Source organism: Nannospalax galili, unplaced genomic scaffold, assembly GCF_000622305.1.
Source record: "Nannospalax galili isolate Female #2095 unplaced genomic scaffold, S.galili_v1.0 scaffold579, whole genome shotgun sequence".
Taxonomy (NCBI): domain Eukaryota; kingdom Metazoa; phylum Chordata; class Mammalia; order Rodentia; family Spalacidae; genus Nannospalax; species Nannospalax galili.
Genome location: NW_008344599.1, coordinates 51,609 through 65,111, shown reverse-complemented (window position 1 = coordinate 65,111; position 13,503 = coordinate 51,609). Strand labels below are relative to the sequence as shown.

The 13,503-nt window shown below is 42.6% G+C and overlaps 1 protein-coding gene across 2 annotated transcripts in view; it reads left to right on the top strand.

The window, feature by feature from the left end:
• Positions 1-12,230, top strand: part of Slamf7 (SLAM family member 7) — an 18,107-nt gene extending 5,877 nt beyond the window's left edge. Inside the window, exons 2-7 of one of the 2 annotated variants that reach the window (XM_008840797.3) lie at positions 3,666-3,998; positions 5,335-5,607; positions 5,797-5,916; positions 7,400-7,503; positions 9,127-9,189; positions 9,960-10,130. In XM_008840797.3, the coding sequence (XP_008839019.1) occupies positions 3,666-3,998; positions 5,335-5,607; positions 5,797-5,916; positions 7,400-7,503; positions 9,127-9,189; positions 9,960-10,031 (965 nt within the window). In that variant the 3' untranslated portion in view covers positions 10,032-10,130. Of the gene's footprint in view, positions 1-3,665; positions 3,999-5,334; positions 5,608-5,796; positions 5,917-7,399; positions 7,504-9,126; positions 9,190-9,959 lie in introns of both variants that reach the window. The other variant, XM_008840798.3, reaches the window with a different exon arrangement.
• The last annotated feature ends 1,273 nt before the right edge of the window (positions 12,231-13,503 follow it).

The window sequence follows — 13,503 nt, the reverse complement described above, 5'->3', positions numbered from 1 at the left end:
TCTCTCTCTCTCTCTCTCTCTCTCTCTCTCTCTCTCTCTCTCTCATTGAAACAAAAGATGAATGCATCAATTGGTCAAAAGATGAGAATACATGTTTTTTGTCTATATCATCATGGGACTATTGACGCCTTGTAAGGTGATTAAAAAGGCAGTCTAAAAGCCATATTGCCCTTAGTATTAAGGAAGTGGGGAGCTTTTTGAAAAGTCTGATTACTTAAGTAAACAATTTTTTAAATTAGAGGGATCCAAAGTATGTGTGCACTGACTGATAAATTATATGGGGAAAATGTTTGAAAACAGGAATTACTCCTAAAATATATTTATCCAGGAAGATAAACCAGTACTTCTGAAGGTTAACTTAGCAAGAAAATCGTAAGTATCTCAAACTTCTATAACCAAGGAAGCAGGTCCATGTTTGACAGTATTCAGTTTTCTCACCCTACGGTACTGTAGAGCAGGCTGGACTTGAAGACCTCCAATAGACATGAAGGGGAGACTGGGACTCAGTGATGCCCTAGGTCTTTGGATGCCACACCAGAGTGCTATAGGTCAAGGGGACTAGGGGGAAGGGCTAGAGATGATACAAATGTCAGAGTGACTTTGAATTGAGTCACAGTAGGAAGACTCAATGACACGGGTCCATCCTCAAACCATTACTAGCTGTGTACCCTTGAATAAGTTACTTGTTTTGTTTTTGTTTTTGTTGCTTTGAATCTCACTTTTGTGATGAAGTTAGAAATTGGCAAAGTTTTTTTTTTTAACTTGATGGAAGATGTACTTCTCAGGTTCCTTTTTTTTTTTAACTTCCAAGATTGTGATTTTTATCTCTAGAAATTCAGTCAGGTGATTTACATTTTCTGTAGGGCACAGGTGATGGTACACTGGGGCTACAAAAGAGTAACGGAAAAGTGATGGAAAACCTTTTGGTGCCTGACAATGATAAAGATCCAACATCAAAGCCTAGGTGCCCTGGACCACATGTGGAGTCACCATAGCTGGCCATCAAGGGAGGTGGGAAGTCCATTCATGAGAATCAGTCCTCCCAAGACTAGAATCTGAAAATGACAGAAACCTCCTGTCCCTAGCATGAGCCCAATCCAGAGGTAAAGCTGCTGCCATGCACAACCTGGGACCTCAGGGGGAGGGGTTGTGGGGACTGCTGCCACTCTGAGAAGGCTGAACCTGCTGCCCAAATCTGGAAAGTCTACCATCCTCCAACCTGTTCCACCATCAGTCCACCATCAGAGGAAAGTAGAATCATGCCTCACATTTGGGGACCTCAGCTCCACTTACAGGAAGAGACCACAGTTTCAGGTTTGCAGGAAGGGGCCAGCAATTTTTTCCTATAAAGAGCCAGATAGTAAATTATTTTAGGCTTTTAGGGCAATATGATTTTCATCAATAAGATCTCTGTTGTAACTACTCAACTCAGACTTTGTATTACAAAAGCAAACCATAGACAATATACCTTCCTTACAATAGATAAAAGAGGCCTATCTATGTAAAAAAATTTTATTTAGAAAGACAAATTGTAGGCATCTGTGGACTATAGATAGCTGATCCCCATGTCAAAAGGTCAAAATGCCTAAATTGCAGGATTGCTTTAAGTAACGGCCATAATCTTCACAGTAAATATTCAATACAGAGCAAACATTTAATTCATGACAACCATTATTTGGGAACTCTTGCTAGGATATTTGACTTTTAAATATTTTATTATTTTTATGTGTAGGAGTGTATTACCTGCATGTATGTGAGTGCAATGCCGCAGAGGTTAGAAGAGGGCTTCGGATTCCCTTGGAACTGGAGTTAAGAATGGTTCGTAGCCACCATGTGGGCACTGGGAATCAAACCCAGGTCCTCTGCAAGAGCAGTCAGTGCTCTTAACTGCTGAGCCATCTCTCCAGCCCCAGATATTTGACTTTTAATAGGGTCCAAGGAAATAAATCTTTAATAAAGTGTTTTTTGATAGTATGAGAGGGCAATACAGTCATTTGATTTTGTTTCCTAGTCAGGAGACATATCAGTGTTAGAACAGCAGAAAATCTAATTAGAGAGAACACTGTGAAATAAATAGAACCTGGATATTTGGCTAATCTCACATGGCCAGTAAGACACAAGACACACGATGTGCAAGATATGCAATAGTTTTAATTTTAGTGTCTTTTAAAATAGTAAGTTTAGGAGGCCAGGCATGGTGGTGCATGCTTTTAATCCCAGCACTTGGGAGGCAGAGGCAGGCAGATCTCTGTGAGTTCAAGGCCAGCCTGGTCTACATAGTGAGTTCCAGGACAGCTGGGGCTACAGGGAGACCCTGTCTCAAAAAGACCAAAAAAATAAAATAAAATAAAATAATAAGTTTAATGAATCTTGCTTAAATCATTTTTTAAATCAGTCCATGTATTAAAATATATATTGAGCATAAGTTTTGAATTTTCCCTTCCGCTGTTAGCCATAACAGTGCCAGGGAGTCCTCATTTATTTCTTGCTCTAGTTTTTCACAAGTAAAGCAAAGTAACTAATTTCAAAGGTCACAACTGACAAGCACCTGTTTGTTGGTCTTGCTGGGTAGACCCAGGGAAAGCAGAAGAGGTAGAAGCAGGAGAGAAGCAGTCACTGGCTGCAGGTTGCAACCTCGAGGTTGCACAAATGCAGCATGATCCACCCTGCAACCCATACCCCCACCCACAATGGCAGGAAACTATTGCTTGGCCACAAAATGGGGAAATGGACAAGCTAGGCAGGCTCCTGATCAGTAAGATGGAGATATAAAAAATTTCAAGAATTTTAGTAGTTAAACGAGATCATACTAAGTGCTTTAAAACTGTTGTTCCCAGTCTAAAGCGTTTGTTCTAGGCTATCCCCAGAGTTTGTCTCTCAGACTTCAATAGGTAATCACTTCTGACACCTGCTCACTGGAAATGCCCTGCTGGCCACTTCTGGACATTCCACCAGCTGTCACTCTTTCACATGCAACCACATAACCAATGATGATTGCTTCAGAGTCATGCTCTATAGGGTGAGCTAAGATTGGGGTGAAACAAATTTTTATTGTGGAAGCAAAACCTCATTATTATTCCCAGCAGTTGGGGTGACCATCAGAAGAAGTGTTCCCCACACTCAGACTCACCCTTTTCTTCCCATGCAAGCATGTTAGAATGCAAGTGAATGAAAACTTTTCATGGGGATAACCTTGAGTCCACTCATTTATCATAAAATAGAGAGACAAGTCATCTTAAAATTTAGAAGCGATTGTTATCATTCGAAGCATAGAGCTCTCTTCTTATAGACCTGATTCATGCTTATGACCCCTGGTCTCAGGTTGGACAGGCCTTGTCATCAGCTTCATGCTAAACTATCTCCGGGACAACCTGGAAGTCCTAAGACAGATTGGGACAGAAGGTTCCTTAGCTGTCCCCTCACAGGAGCCTGCCAAGGATGGAGCTAGGCTTTCTGGTCTACTACAGAGCTTGGTCTACTTAGCCAAAGGCCTCTAAAGAATGTGGTGGGGTGATTGCAGGTGATGCGCAGGTAGAAGATTCTGATCCCGGCGCTTTCCTATGGATGATGTTCAGCTTCTGTTGAACTTTTGGGTATTTCTCAGGCAAGGGCATGGTAGCAGGGTTTTGTGGTAGGGCTTATTTTATAGTTTTCTGTGTCTACAGTGACAGTGGCCTTTGGAACACTGAAGGAGCTGGCTGGTGCCATTGATGGATCTGTGACCTTCACTCTGAATATCACGGTAAAGCAGGTTGACAGTATTGTCTGGACCTTCAAGACACTCTCTCTTGTCACCATACAACCATCTAAGAACAGGAAACAAGATAATGTTATAGTGGCCCAAAATCGTAACAAAGAAAGAATAGCCTTTTCAGAAGGAGACTACTCCTTGAAACTCAGCCAACTGAAGAAGAATGACTCGGGTGTCTACCGTGTGGAGATATACAGTACCTCCTCTCAGTCTCCCTTCACCCAGGAGTATGTGCTGCATGTCTATGGTGAGCAGAATCGGGTCTAAAGGTGAATGACCATCATGTGGATATAGTGAGACCTGATAAAGGAGATGTTCAAGTAAAGATTGGAAAATCACATGGCAAGGATGTGGGATGGGGACTCCTGCACAAATTATATAGATATAACTAACCCCTGAGATTCCTGCTAACTCTGAGAGTAAGAGTAAGAGGCTGTGTGGTGTAGAAGTTAGTCAACATAAGAGGTGGCTACCACACAGATCTAAGACAAATGCTGGCTTCCCTAATAGGTGCATGGCCTTAGCCAAGTTACTCAATTTCTTTGAGTCTTAGTTCCCATATCTGTAATGATGAGGAAAGTGATACCTACTTTAAGAAGATGGTTGGATGCAAACATCATATTCCTTGCCCTATAGTGAAAAATAGATAAGAATCAGAACGATTTTTAAATCTAGGTGTGGTAGTCCATGCCTATAGTTGTAGCTACTCAAGAGGCTAGAGTAGGATAATTGTTTGGGCTCAGGATTTAAAGAACAGTGTAAGCAAGAGAGAGAAACAGAAAGAGAGGGAGGGAGTGGGAGACAGAGAGACAGAGACAGAGGCACAGAGACAAAGAGAATGAGCCAGAGAGAGCCATTCAAGGAAGTTCAACTTACAAAGCAATTTCTCAACCAGCTACCAGAAAGTAGCTCACTGAGCTGCAATAGCAGGGAGACGAGGAGATGTGCCTCGAGACCTGCTTGCAGGAAATAGGCCATGCACCTTAGTCCAGGTTTGTGTTCCATGGGACATTGTATATTCTGCCAACAATCTAGCTGGGGGAGGGGAAAACACATTTGAACAGAAATGCTTAATAATAAAGCCCAAGAAAGGTAGACAATGAATGCCAGACTCACCATCTCGCCAATGAATCCATTGGTAATCTCCTAAGTATAGAGGAGTGACCACAAGGTAGAGAGAAATGTTACGCCAATATTATTGGATAATAAAGATGAAAATTCTTCAAGGAAACCAGAGGATGGAGAACAGGAGTCCTGTAAGTAAAGATTTAAAAAGCTAACATCTCAATGCACTTAAGCACAGTGCTTGTCATGAAGCTATGCTTAAGAATGTCAGCTACATTTTTATTGCATGATTATTTCTATTGTTGTTGTTGCTATTCTTATTATACAGTTATGGGCAAGCATACCTAAAGCTTGCATAGTTCTCTTTCCCAGGTAAGAACAAAAATTCTGCACTGAGTTGTTGCTTCCTTTCCATTCTAGATGTCCCCAGAGAGACTCAGGGCTAAGTTATAGAAGGATGACTCCAAAATTAAGCAGTTTAGGCCTAACTTTCACCCTTTTTTCTTTCTCTTTCACAGAGTATCTATCAAAGCCCAAAGTCACCAGGGGTCTGCAGAACAATAAGAATGGCACCTGCATAACCAACCTGACATGCTCCATAGAACAGGGAGGAGAGAACGTGACTTACAGCTGGAGGGTCATGGGGCAGGCAGCCAATGAGTCTCATGATGGCTCCTTCCTCCCCATCTCCTGGAGATTGGGAGAGACAGACATGACCTTCATCTGCACTGCCAGGAATCCCATCAGCAACAGTTCCTCAAGTCCCATCCTTTCCTGGGAGCTCTGTGAAGGTGACTGTCTCCTCTTTCCAGGAGCCTCTGGTTGGAACGACTATGCCTTCTTTAGCCATGATCCCTATGGGATCCTGTGGAACCAGAGGCTTCTGGGAAACCATCAGGCCGGGAGGAAAGTGGAAGGTGCTCCCAAAGTTAGATCCTTGTCCCTCATCCTTGCTCTTTTTATTCATTCTCTCTTTAAAGGTGCTGCCAATGACCCGAAATTCTCGGTGGTCTTCACGGTCGTATTGCTGACTGTCTTGTTCACTGTCATTGTACTACTACTGACGGTTGCTTTTATTGTCCGCACAGAAAAAAGGAAAGGTAAAGAATGTGTGATTTTTGTCTTCATGCATGCATTTTCTCCTTTTATTCCTCAAGCGATACACTGATCGTGGTGTTAAAGACATAAAATTAAGAGGTCATGGTGTTTGCCCTCAGGAAGTGCACAGTCAAGGGATAGAGACAGCACCCATTCAGTAAAGTGTTCGTTATGTAGGCATGAGAACCTGAGTTTAAACCCTAGAGCTCACTTTTTTTTTTTTTTAAAGTCAGGTATGGTAACGCATGCTTGTAATCCCAGCACTGGGGACAGGGAGATAGGTGGATCCCTGGGGTTCACTAGTCAGTCAGCTTAGCCTAGTTTACGAATTCCAAGTCAATGAGAGACCCTGTCTCATAAAACAAGGTAGACAGAGCCTGAGGAACAATACTTGGGGCTGACTTCTGACCTCCACATGCAAACACATGCATACACACACACACGTTTGCACTCACACATATATGTACAGCCGTTCACACACGAATATGTACATACACATACATATACACCAAAAGAAGTACAGTCAGCTGTGTTTCTTAGCTCCAAAGTAGTGAGAGAACACCTTGTCTTTTCTCCTGAGGCTGGGGTCCCTCTCCAGTCCCACTCCTATCCTTCCCTCACTGTAGTGGCCCTTCTATTGAGATGGGTCCTAGGCACTGCTGATTCTGCTCCTGCGTGGAAGACAATGGCCTCCGAGCCCTTCCTCAACTTATCCTGTCAGAACCCCCAAACCACCCTGTCTTCTCCACTCAGTCAGTACCAAGACCTCTCTTTCCTTGTCACCATGGGCTAGACACATTCCTCCAGAAAGTGTTCTTTGTCTCTACAGTGTACCCCATGCTGTGTCCCAAAGCCCTGATTTGTCTCCCTGCTCCCTACTGATATTGTGCATGGTGGGAGTGGGGGTAGGTTGAAGAGGAAAAAGCAAAGCAGCAGTTAAGTGTGAACTGTACACTTTGAGACCTCCCTGTTAGAAGCACTCTGGAAACATTCCTGACCCAATCTGCCTCCCACTTTGGCTGCCTTGTTCTGGAGGTGTGGACAGGGTGACTGAATCATTCCAGTTTGTCTAGGATTTTCTCAGGTTTCTTTAAAGACTGTATGTATTTTTATTTCCTGTATATGAGTATTTTGCCTGCTTGTATATAAGTGCATCATGTGTGTGCCTGGTACTCACAGAGGTCAGAAGAAGGCATGAATACCCTGTAACTGGAGTTAAGGACAGGTGTTCGCTGCCATGTGGGTGCTGGGAACTGAAACCAGGTCCTTTGGAAGAGCAGTAAGTGCTCTTAGCCACTGAACCCTCTCTCCAGCCCCAGGAGTTTCTGTTTTAACACTGAAAGTTCTCTTTCCCAGAAAACTTTCTATTATAGAGTGACTGGGAAAGTCTGTCACCCTGAGTAGACCACCCAGGTGTGGTGGTGAGCCAGAAGAGATGGTGCATGATACGGCAGGCAGGCTTTGATTCTCTTAACTTGGTTTCAGACCCCATTGAAGACAGGAAAAGAGTAGACATCCATCAGGAAACTCCTAACTTCTGCCCACATTTTGGAGAGAATACAGAGTATGACACAGTCCCCTACACTAATGTGAGTCCTTTACCATGTTTTCTGGAACTTGACCCACCTCTCCAAGGTTTTCTTGTTTCACTTGAGATTCCCCCTCCCCCAGGACTGGGTGGCGTGGGAACAGGGAGGGAAGATCGGGATGTACAGACCTTAACATGCAGTTTCCTCCTCACCATCTTTGTGAATTCACTTCTATATAGAAGTCCATGACCTGTAAAACACTTGATTCTGACACACTCAGTAACACTCATGTGAGCGTTACATGATTCACTTCTTCCCTTTTCACAGTTTACAATGGCCATTCAAATGATCTGGTTTATTTTGCATAAGGCAGTGGGTAGAGAAGTGTGACTTTGACATGATGTTCAAGTCATGGTATCAGGAGACTTGTGGCTCTAGAGATGCCTCTTTTCTGTGAGGTGATTCAAAATACTGTCAGAAAAGTGAGGTCTGGACCCAAACTCAAGATTTCCCAAGTTCCACTTCATTGAGCAAAAGTGAATGGATACATATATAATTTGTTTTTTAATCTATGAAGAAAATCATAATAACATTTAAAGAAACCGAAGTAACAAAAGACAATTTACAGACAAGAAATAAGTAGACAACTTCAAAACAACCCTCAGGACCAATCACTGCAGCTCAGACTACAACAGCCCATTAGAGGACAGAGTCTTTTTCCACAATGACCCATTTAATGAAAAAAATAATAAAACACTTTAGACTTTCAAAACTCTAGTTTTACTTTAGCTTTTGGTCTCTCAACCAGGTTGTATCTCCCTACATTTACTTGCTTTTACTGCCTTCAAGAAGGCCGGTCACACTTCCACTTCCTTTAGTGTTCCAAGAGGTTTTCCTTCCTAAGGGAGGTTGGAGTGGACTGCTTTGTGGTCCACTCAACTAATGAAGTCAAAATTTATCACTTTATCACCATCCTCCCTCTGTTCCTGCTCAGGTTATATCCCAGAGAGACTGCAGGACTGCCCTGGGTGGTGGGGAATAAACTTTAACCCAGGATACTTCTCTCCAATCATTCTCATCATTGCTACTTTGTTTTGTTTTGGTGCCTCAGGCATCTTTACTGGTTTCTCCAAGAGCCCCTTAACCATTGGAAAAATTAATTTACAATAGCACTATTATGTTATCCCTTAGCCACCTTAGGAAACTCATAGCTCATGAGATATACTTAACATATTTAAGTTCATTTAAACAATGCAGAAAACAATGCAATAAAGAAAATAAATAAAAATATGAACAAAATAAAGCAACAACTTCCTTTAAAAGTTATTAATACTCGCTGGGCATGGTGGCACATGCCTTTAGTCCCAGCACTCAGGAGGCAGAGGCAGGTGGATCTCTGTGAATTTGAGGCCAGCCTGGTCTACATAGCGAGTTCCAGGCCAGCTGGGGCTACTGGAAGACCCTGACTCAAAAGACAAAAAAAAAAAAAAAATTACTAATACTATTACAACAGTGACTAACAAGAGTATTTCCTCTGCCTGTCCCTGTTCCAGAATCTTCTTTCTCGTCTCTGCATCTTCTCTTACATTTACTTTCCCTTCTATGGATTGTGACTGTCTTTTTGATCTTGTCTGTGTGACTCAGGAGTTGGGTGATAATTTTTTGTTTGTTGTTTTTCAATAGAAAAGGAATCCAGTGGAAGATGCAGCAAACACACTTTATTCCACTGTGCAGATACCCAAAGTGGTAAGAAGCTTTAGAGCTGAGTTTCACCTTAAATGTTGCACCCCCTTTCCTGGTTCATGTTTGGGTTAATATTAGTTGAACCTCAAGACTCTCGTTTTCTGTGGTTAAAGTATATCCCTGCCAGATCCTCAGTCTACCTATAGATAAGACTCCTCACTCCCTGGAATAAATACAGTAGGAAAGAGGCTCTAGATTGGAATGCTAGAGGAAACAGAAAACTTCTGACAAATTCATGGTTGAGAAAAAAGGCTGTGGCTTAGGCTGTGCCTAGGAGGAAAGGGATGACGGGTGGAGGCTCCTGCTTACTCCTGAGCTGCAGGAAACTGTAGGAGAGAGAGATTTTCTGAGTTGAGCTCTATTACATCTGGTTAGCACCTTCCCTTAGTCAAATCACAAATGTGGTAAGATGTAACTTACTCTTCCACAGCTTCTGCTTGGTGGAAACAATGACACTTTCTTGCCTCCTTTTCCTTCTTCTCCCAAAAGTCATAGAAAAGATAAGGATCCTCAACGCAATTTTCTTAGTGACAGAAACACTTGCTTCTGGTGACTTTATTGCAGGATAGCTCAGTCTGTAAGTATGCAGAAAGAAAAATACATTTAACTTAAAGAATAGTTGTTTTAATCTAAGAGTGATTAAACAGGGGGACACACATGAAGGAGCTTTGAGTTGGGTGACCTTGGGAGGAGTGCCTGGGAGGCAGGTCTTCTGTGAAAGATTCAGAGTTCTGCCCACCCTCAGTGTTTTTATTCCTCATGTCTGTCTGCAGGTGAAGAGTCCCAGCAACCTGCCTGCAACGCCAGACACATCAAGGTCATTAAGCTTCGAGAATGTCCTCTAGACAGCTACATTCCCCCAAGTCTCACTCCAAAGAAACTCGAAGATTTCACTGTTCTGGGCAGAAATGCCAACTTCTGTTATACCTGAATGTAAATGTCCCCCACAGGCCCCATGTGTTTCAATGCAAATAATGATGGCCATATTCAAGTGATTTCAGAGAACAGTGACTATTGGGGGCTTCTCTAGGGGGCATTCACATTACATTCCAGCAAAGAAAGTGGTTATAATCTGCCTGTGTCCTGAAATTTCGAATGAGGCTGAATTCATATGCAATAGACTAATTTGATTGGAGAAGAAAATTTCAAGACCACGTAACACCTAGGCTGCGGCATGACCATTACTCACTGCTTTTATTCATGTTTATAATGAGAACTCAAAGAACAAAAAGGGGGGTGGGAACAGGAAGATGTAGAAAACACACATGCCGTTTGATGAGGAACATATGTGCACTTAAAGCTTCAGGAAAAAAAGTGGGGTATGGACAAAGGTAGCTGTAATTGCTAAAGAGATGAGCTTCATTAAAGAGTAACATCAGACCTTGCCCTGGGACAATGGAAAAGGGGCGTTGAGAGCAAGGGCCTACCCATCAAAGACTTCAAGATATAAAACTGAAAATGCAATTGAAAATTTCATCTAAAAGGAAGGAATACCTGAAGAAAGAATGAACAGAGTGTCCTACTCAAACACAGCAGACTAAGAAAGTGTTTCTCCAGACTCAACTGCACAGGTACTCAGAGGCTGCTGAAGCCCTCCCTGGTCCAAGGGGGCTTGGCTATATTTGTACTGACAGCAAAACTCAGCAACATCCATATGGTGATAGCTTTTCAAGCATGCAGAATGTAAGAATTAGGAGGGCATCGAGGCTTACACAAAGGGTTTTTTGTGTTTTTTTTTTTAAGTCAGGAATTGTATATCAAAGTTAGATTCTCTGAGTGGACTGCTGAGTGAGCTATTACAAAGCTGTGAAGATGAAGCCTAAGTTACAGTGGTGACCCCAGGATTCTGGAGATATCAGGAACATGAGGCATCTGCTGAGAAAAATTGTGAATACCAAGTACAGCCTGCCCAAGAGAGATTCCATATGTACTGCAGGTGACAGGACCATAGAGACAGTCTTCCACAAGCCCATTGGAGCTTACATCCAGAATGTCAGATACGAAGCTTCAGGATGAACACTTTGGTCTGGCTTTGGGCTAATCTTTCTTTGATAGGATCCCATTTCTCCCTTTTACAATGTGAATGTTTATTCTTTATCATCGTGTATTGGAAATATTCAGCCTTTTTATTTTCTAGGGCTCGCAGCTAAGAGTTTGCCTTAAGTTTCATAAAAGACAATGGATTTTGAACTTTTGAATAGTGTTGGGACTGTTGAGACTGGGGCCTCTTGAAGCTGGACTGAATGCAGTGCACATTATAAGGTAACCATAAGCCCATGAGGACCAGGGTAAGCATGTCACGGTCAGGATGTAAAACACCCGCCACCTTCGGGCTCATGTGTTTGAACACTTGCTCATTAGCTGGTGGTGTTATTTGGGGAAACTGTGGAACCTTTAGCAGATAGAGTCTACCTGAAGGAACTGAGTCACTAAGAGGCAGACCTTAAAGGTGATATTCACTTCTGGCTCTGGGCTGAGACCTGTGCTTCCACCTCAAGCTCTCCAAGCTTCACATCTGCACCAAGATGTAAAAAAAGCAGTAGTTGTGAACTCCCTCCACCACAGGCCAAGTCACTGCATCTGCCACGCCTTCCCTACCATGATAGACTTTAACTTCTGGAATGTGAATCAAACCTCTCCTCCCTTATGTTGTTTCTGTCGGGATTTTGTCCCTGCAACAAGAAAAGTAACCAATACAACTCCCTTCCAGAATAAGCCATCCTTTATGCCTGTTTGGTCTTACAAGATCACCATCCTACCCACTTCCCAGACCTTTCCTCAAACCCAGAATCTGTACCCCTTCCTGGAAATGTGATTGTGAATTTGTCAATCAGTCCTAAGAAAAAGGCTAAGAAATGCCTTTATTGGGGCTGGATGGAGAGATGGCTCAGTGGTTAAGAACACTGGCTGTTCTTACAGAAGACCCGGGTTCGAATCCCAGCACCCACATGGCAGCTAACAACTGTCTGTACCTCCAGTTCCAGGGCATCCGACGGCCTCTTCTGTCCTCCACAGGCATTGCATGACACAGGTGCACTTACCTACATGCAGGAATGTACATATATACATAAAAATAATAAATAGAATATTTTTAAAAATAAATGCCTTTATTGACACATTAGTACGTATTCATTTTGGCCTCTGTCATTAATCAGGGCCTCAAGTCCTATCCTTTTTCAGAACTTGGAAACCAACAGTCTGGTTGCCTGGACAGACATGTCCAAAGGAAACATCTTTAGCTGCCAAAAGCATTAATGGACTGACAGCTGTGTACCTGGCACCATGTTGAACTTACATGGATTTTTGCAATGCTCTCTGCTCTTACTTGGCCGTCATGAACGACTTTACAGGGAGACACAGCACACCTGACTACAGATTCCCAGAAGGCCCAGTGTGGATATGCAGATATTAGAGGTCAAAATGCACAAGGACAGAAAATCCAGCTAAACACATATGTCTGTTTGTCACCCATGGAGACTTGGAAGTGTATATGGTGAAAGAAAAAGCCCCCTCACTTCAGCTTCACTTATACGTCTATACTGCAAGGGAAAATCCTAAGCCTTACATTTCTGCAGGAGCCCATCTCAATAGAGAAATGACCTGAGCAGATATTTTGGAGCTAATTAAAAGATCTGGAGTCAAGACATGGAAGCTGGGGGTTAATTGCTTAAATCTTTAAAGTCATTTAATTTGTTCAACAAATATTTATTAAGAACGTCTGCTACGTTAGTCTGCTAAGTAAAACAGACATAGTCCCTGTTCCCATAGAGTTCATTTTTAGTAATTTATAAGAAATGTGGGGATGCACAGGGCAGGGAGGTGTGTGCGTGTGTGTGCGTGTGTGTGCGTGTGTATGTGTTTGTGTGTGGGTGGGTGTCTGTATCTAATGTGTTCACAGGATGATATCCTGAATATCTTAAATGAGGATGCCAGAACAGGAACTGATGTCCCAGGACTAGAGGATGTGAAAGTAGATGAACAAATACTGTTTAAATTTCTGAAAAAAGGAACTGTCTGGTGCAAGGGGAACATTTTGACATATAAGATGGACAAGATAAAACAGAAATAAATATGTTTAAAAAAAAAACAATAAGGAGAAAACCAAGATGGCTTGAGTGCGATGTGACAGGAAATGAAAGTTAAAAATAGGATGTTGCCCCCCACTACTGTCTGGAAACTCTGCCACTACCACGGTGGGTTGGGGTTGGGGAGGGTTCTGCCAGGAGCTATGGGGGCATGCTCTGCCCAAGGCACAGCTGTAAATGTCACTGCAGGCTGTGCATAACTGTGTTTATTACTAACATTTTATGGGAAAAT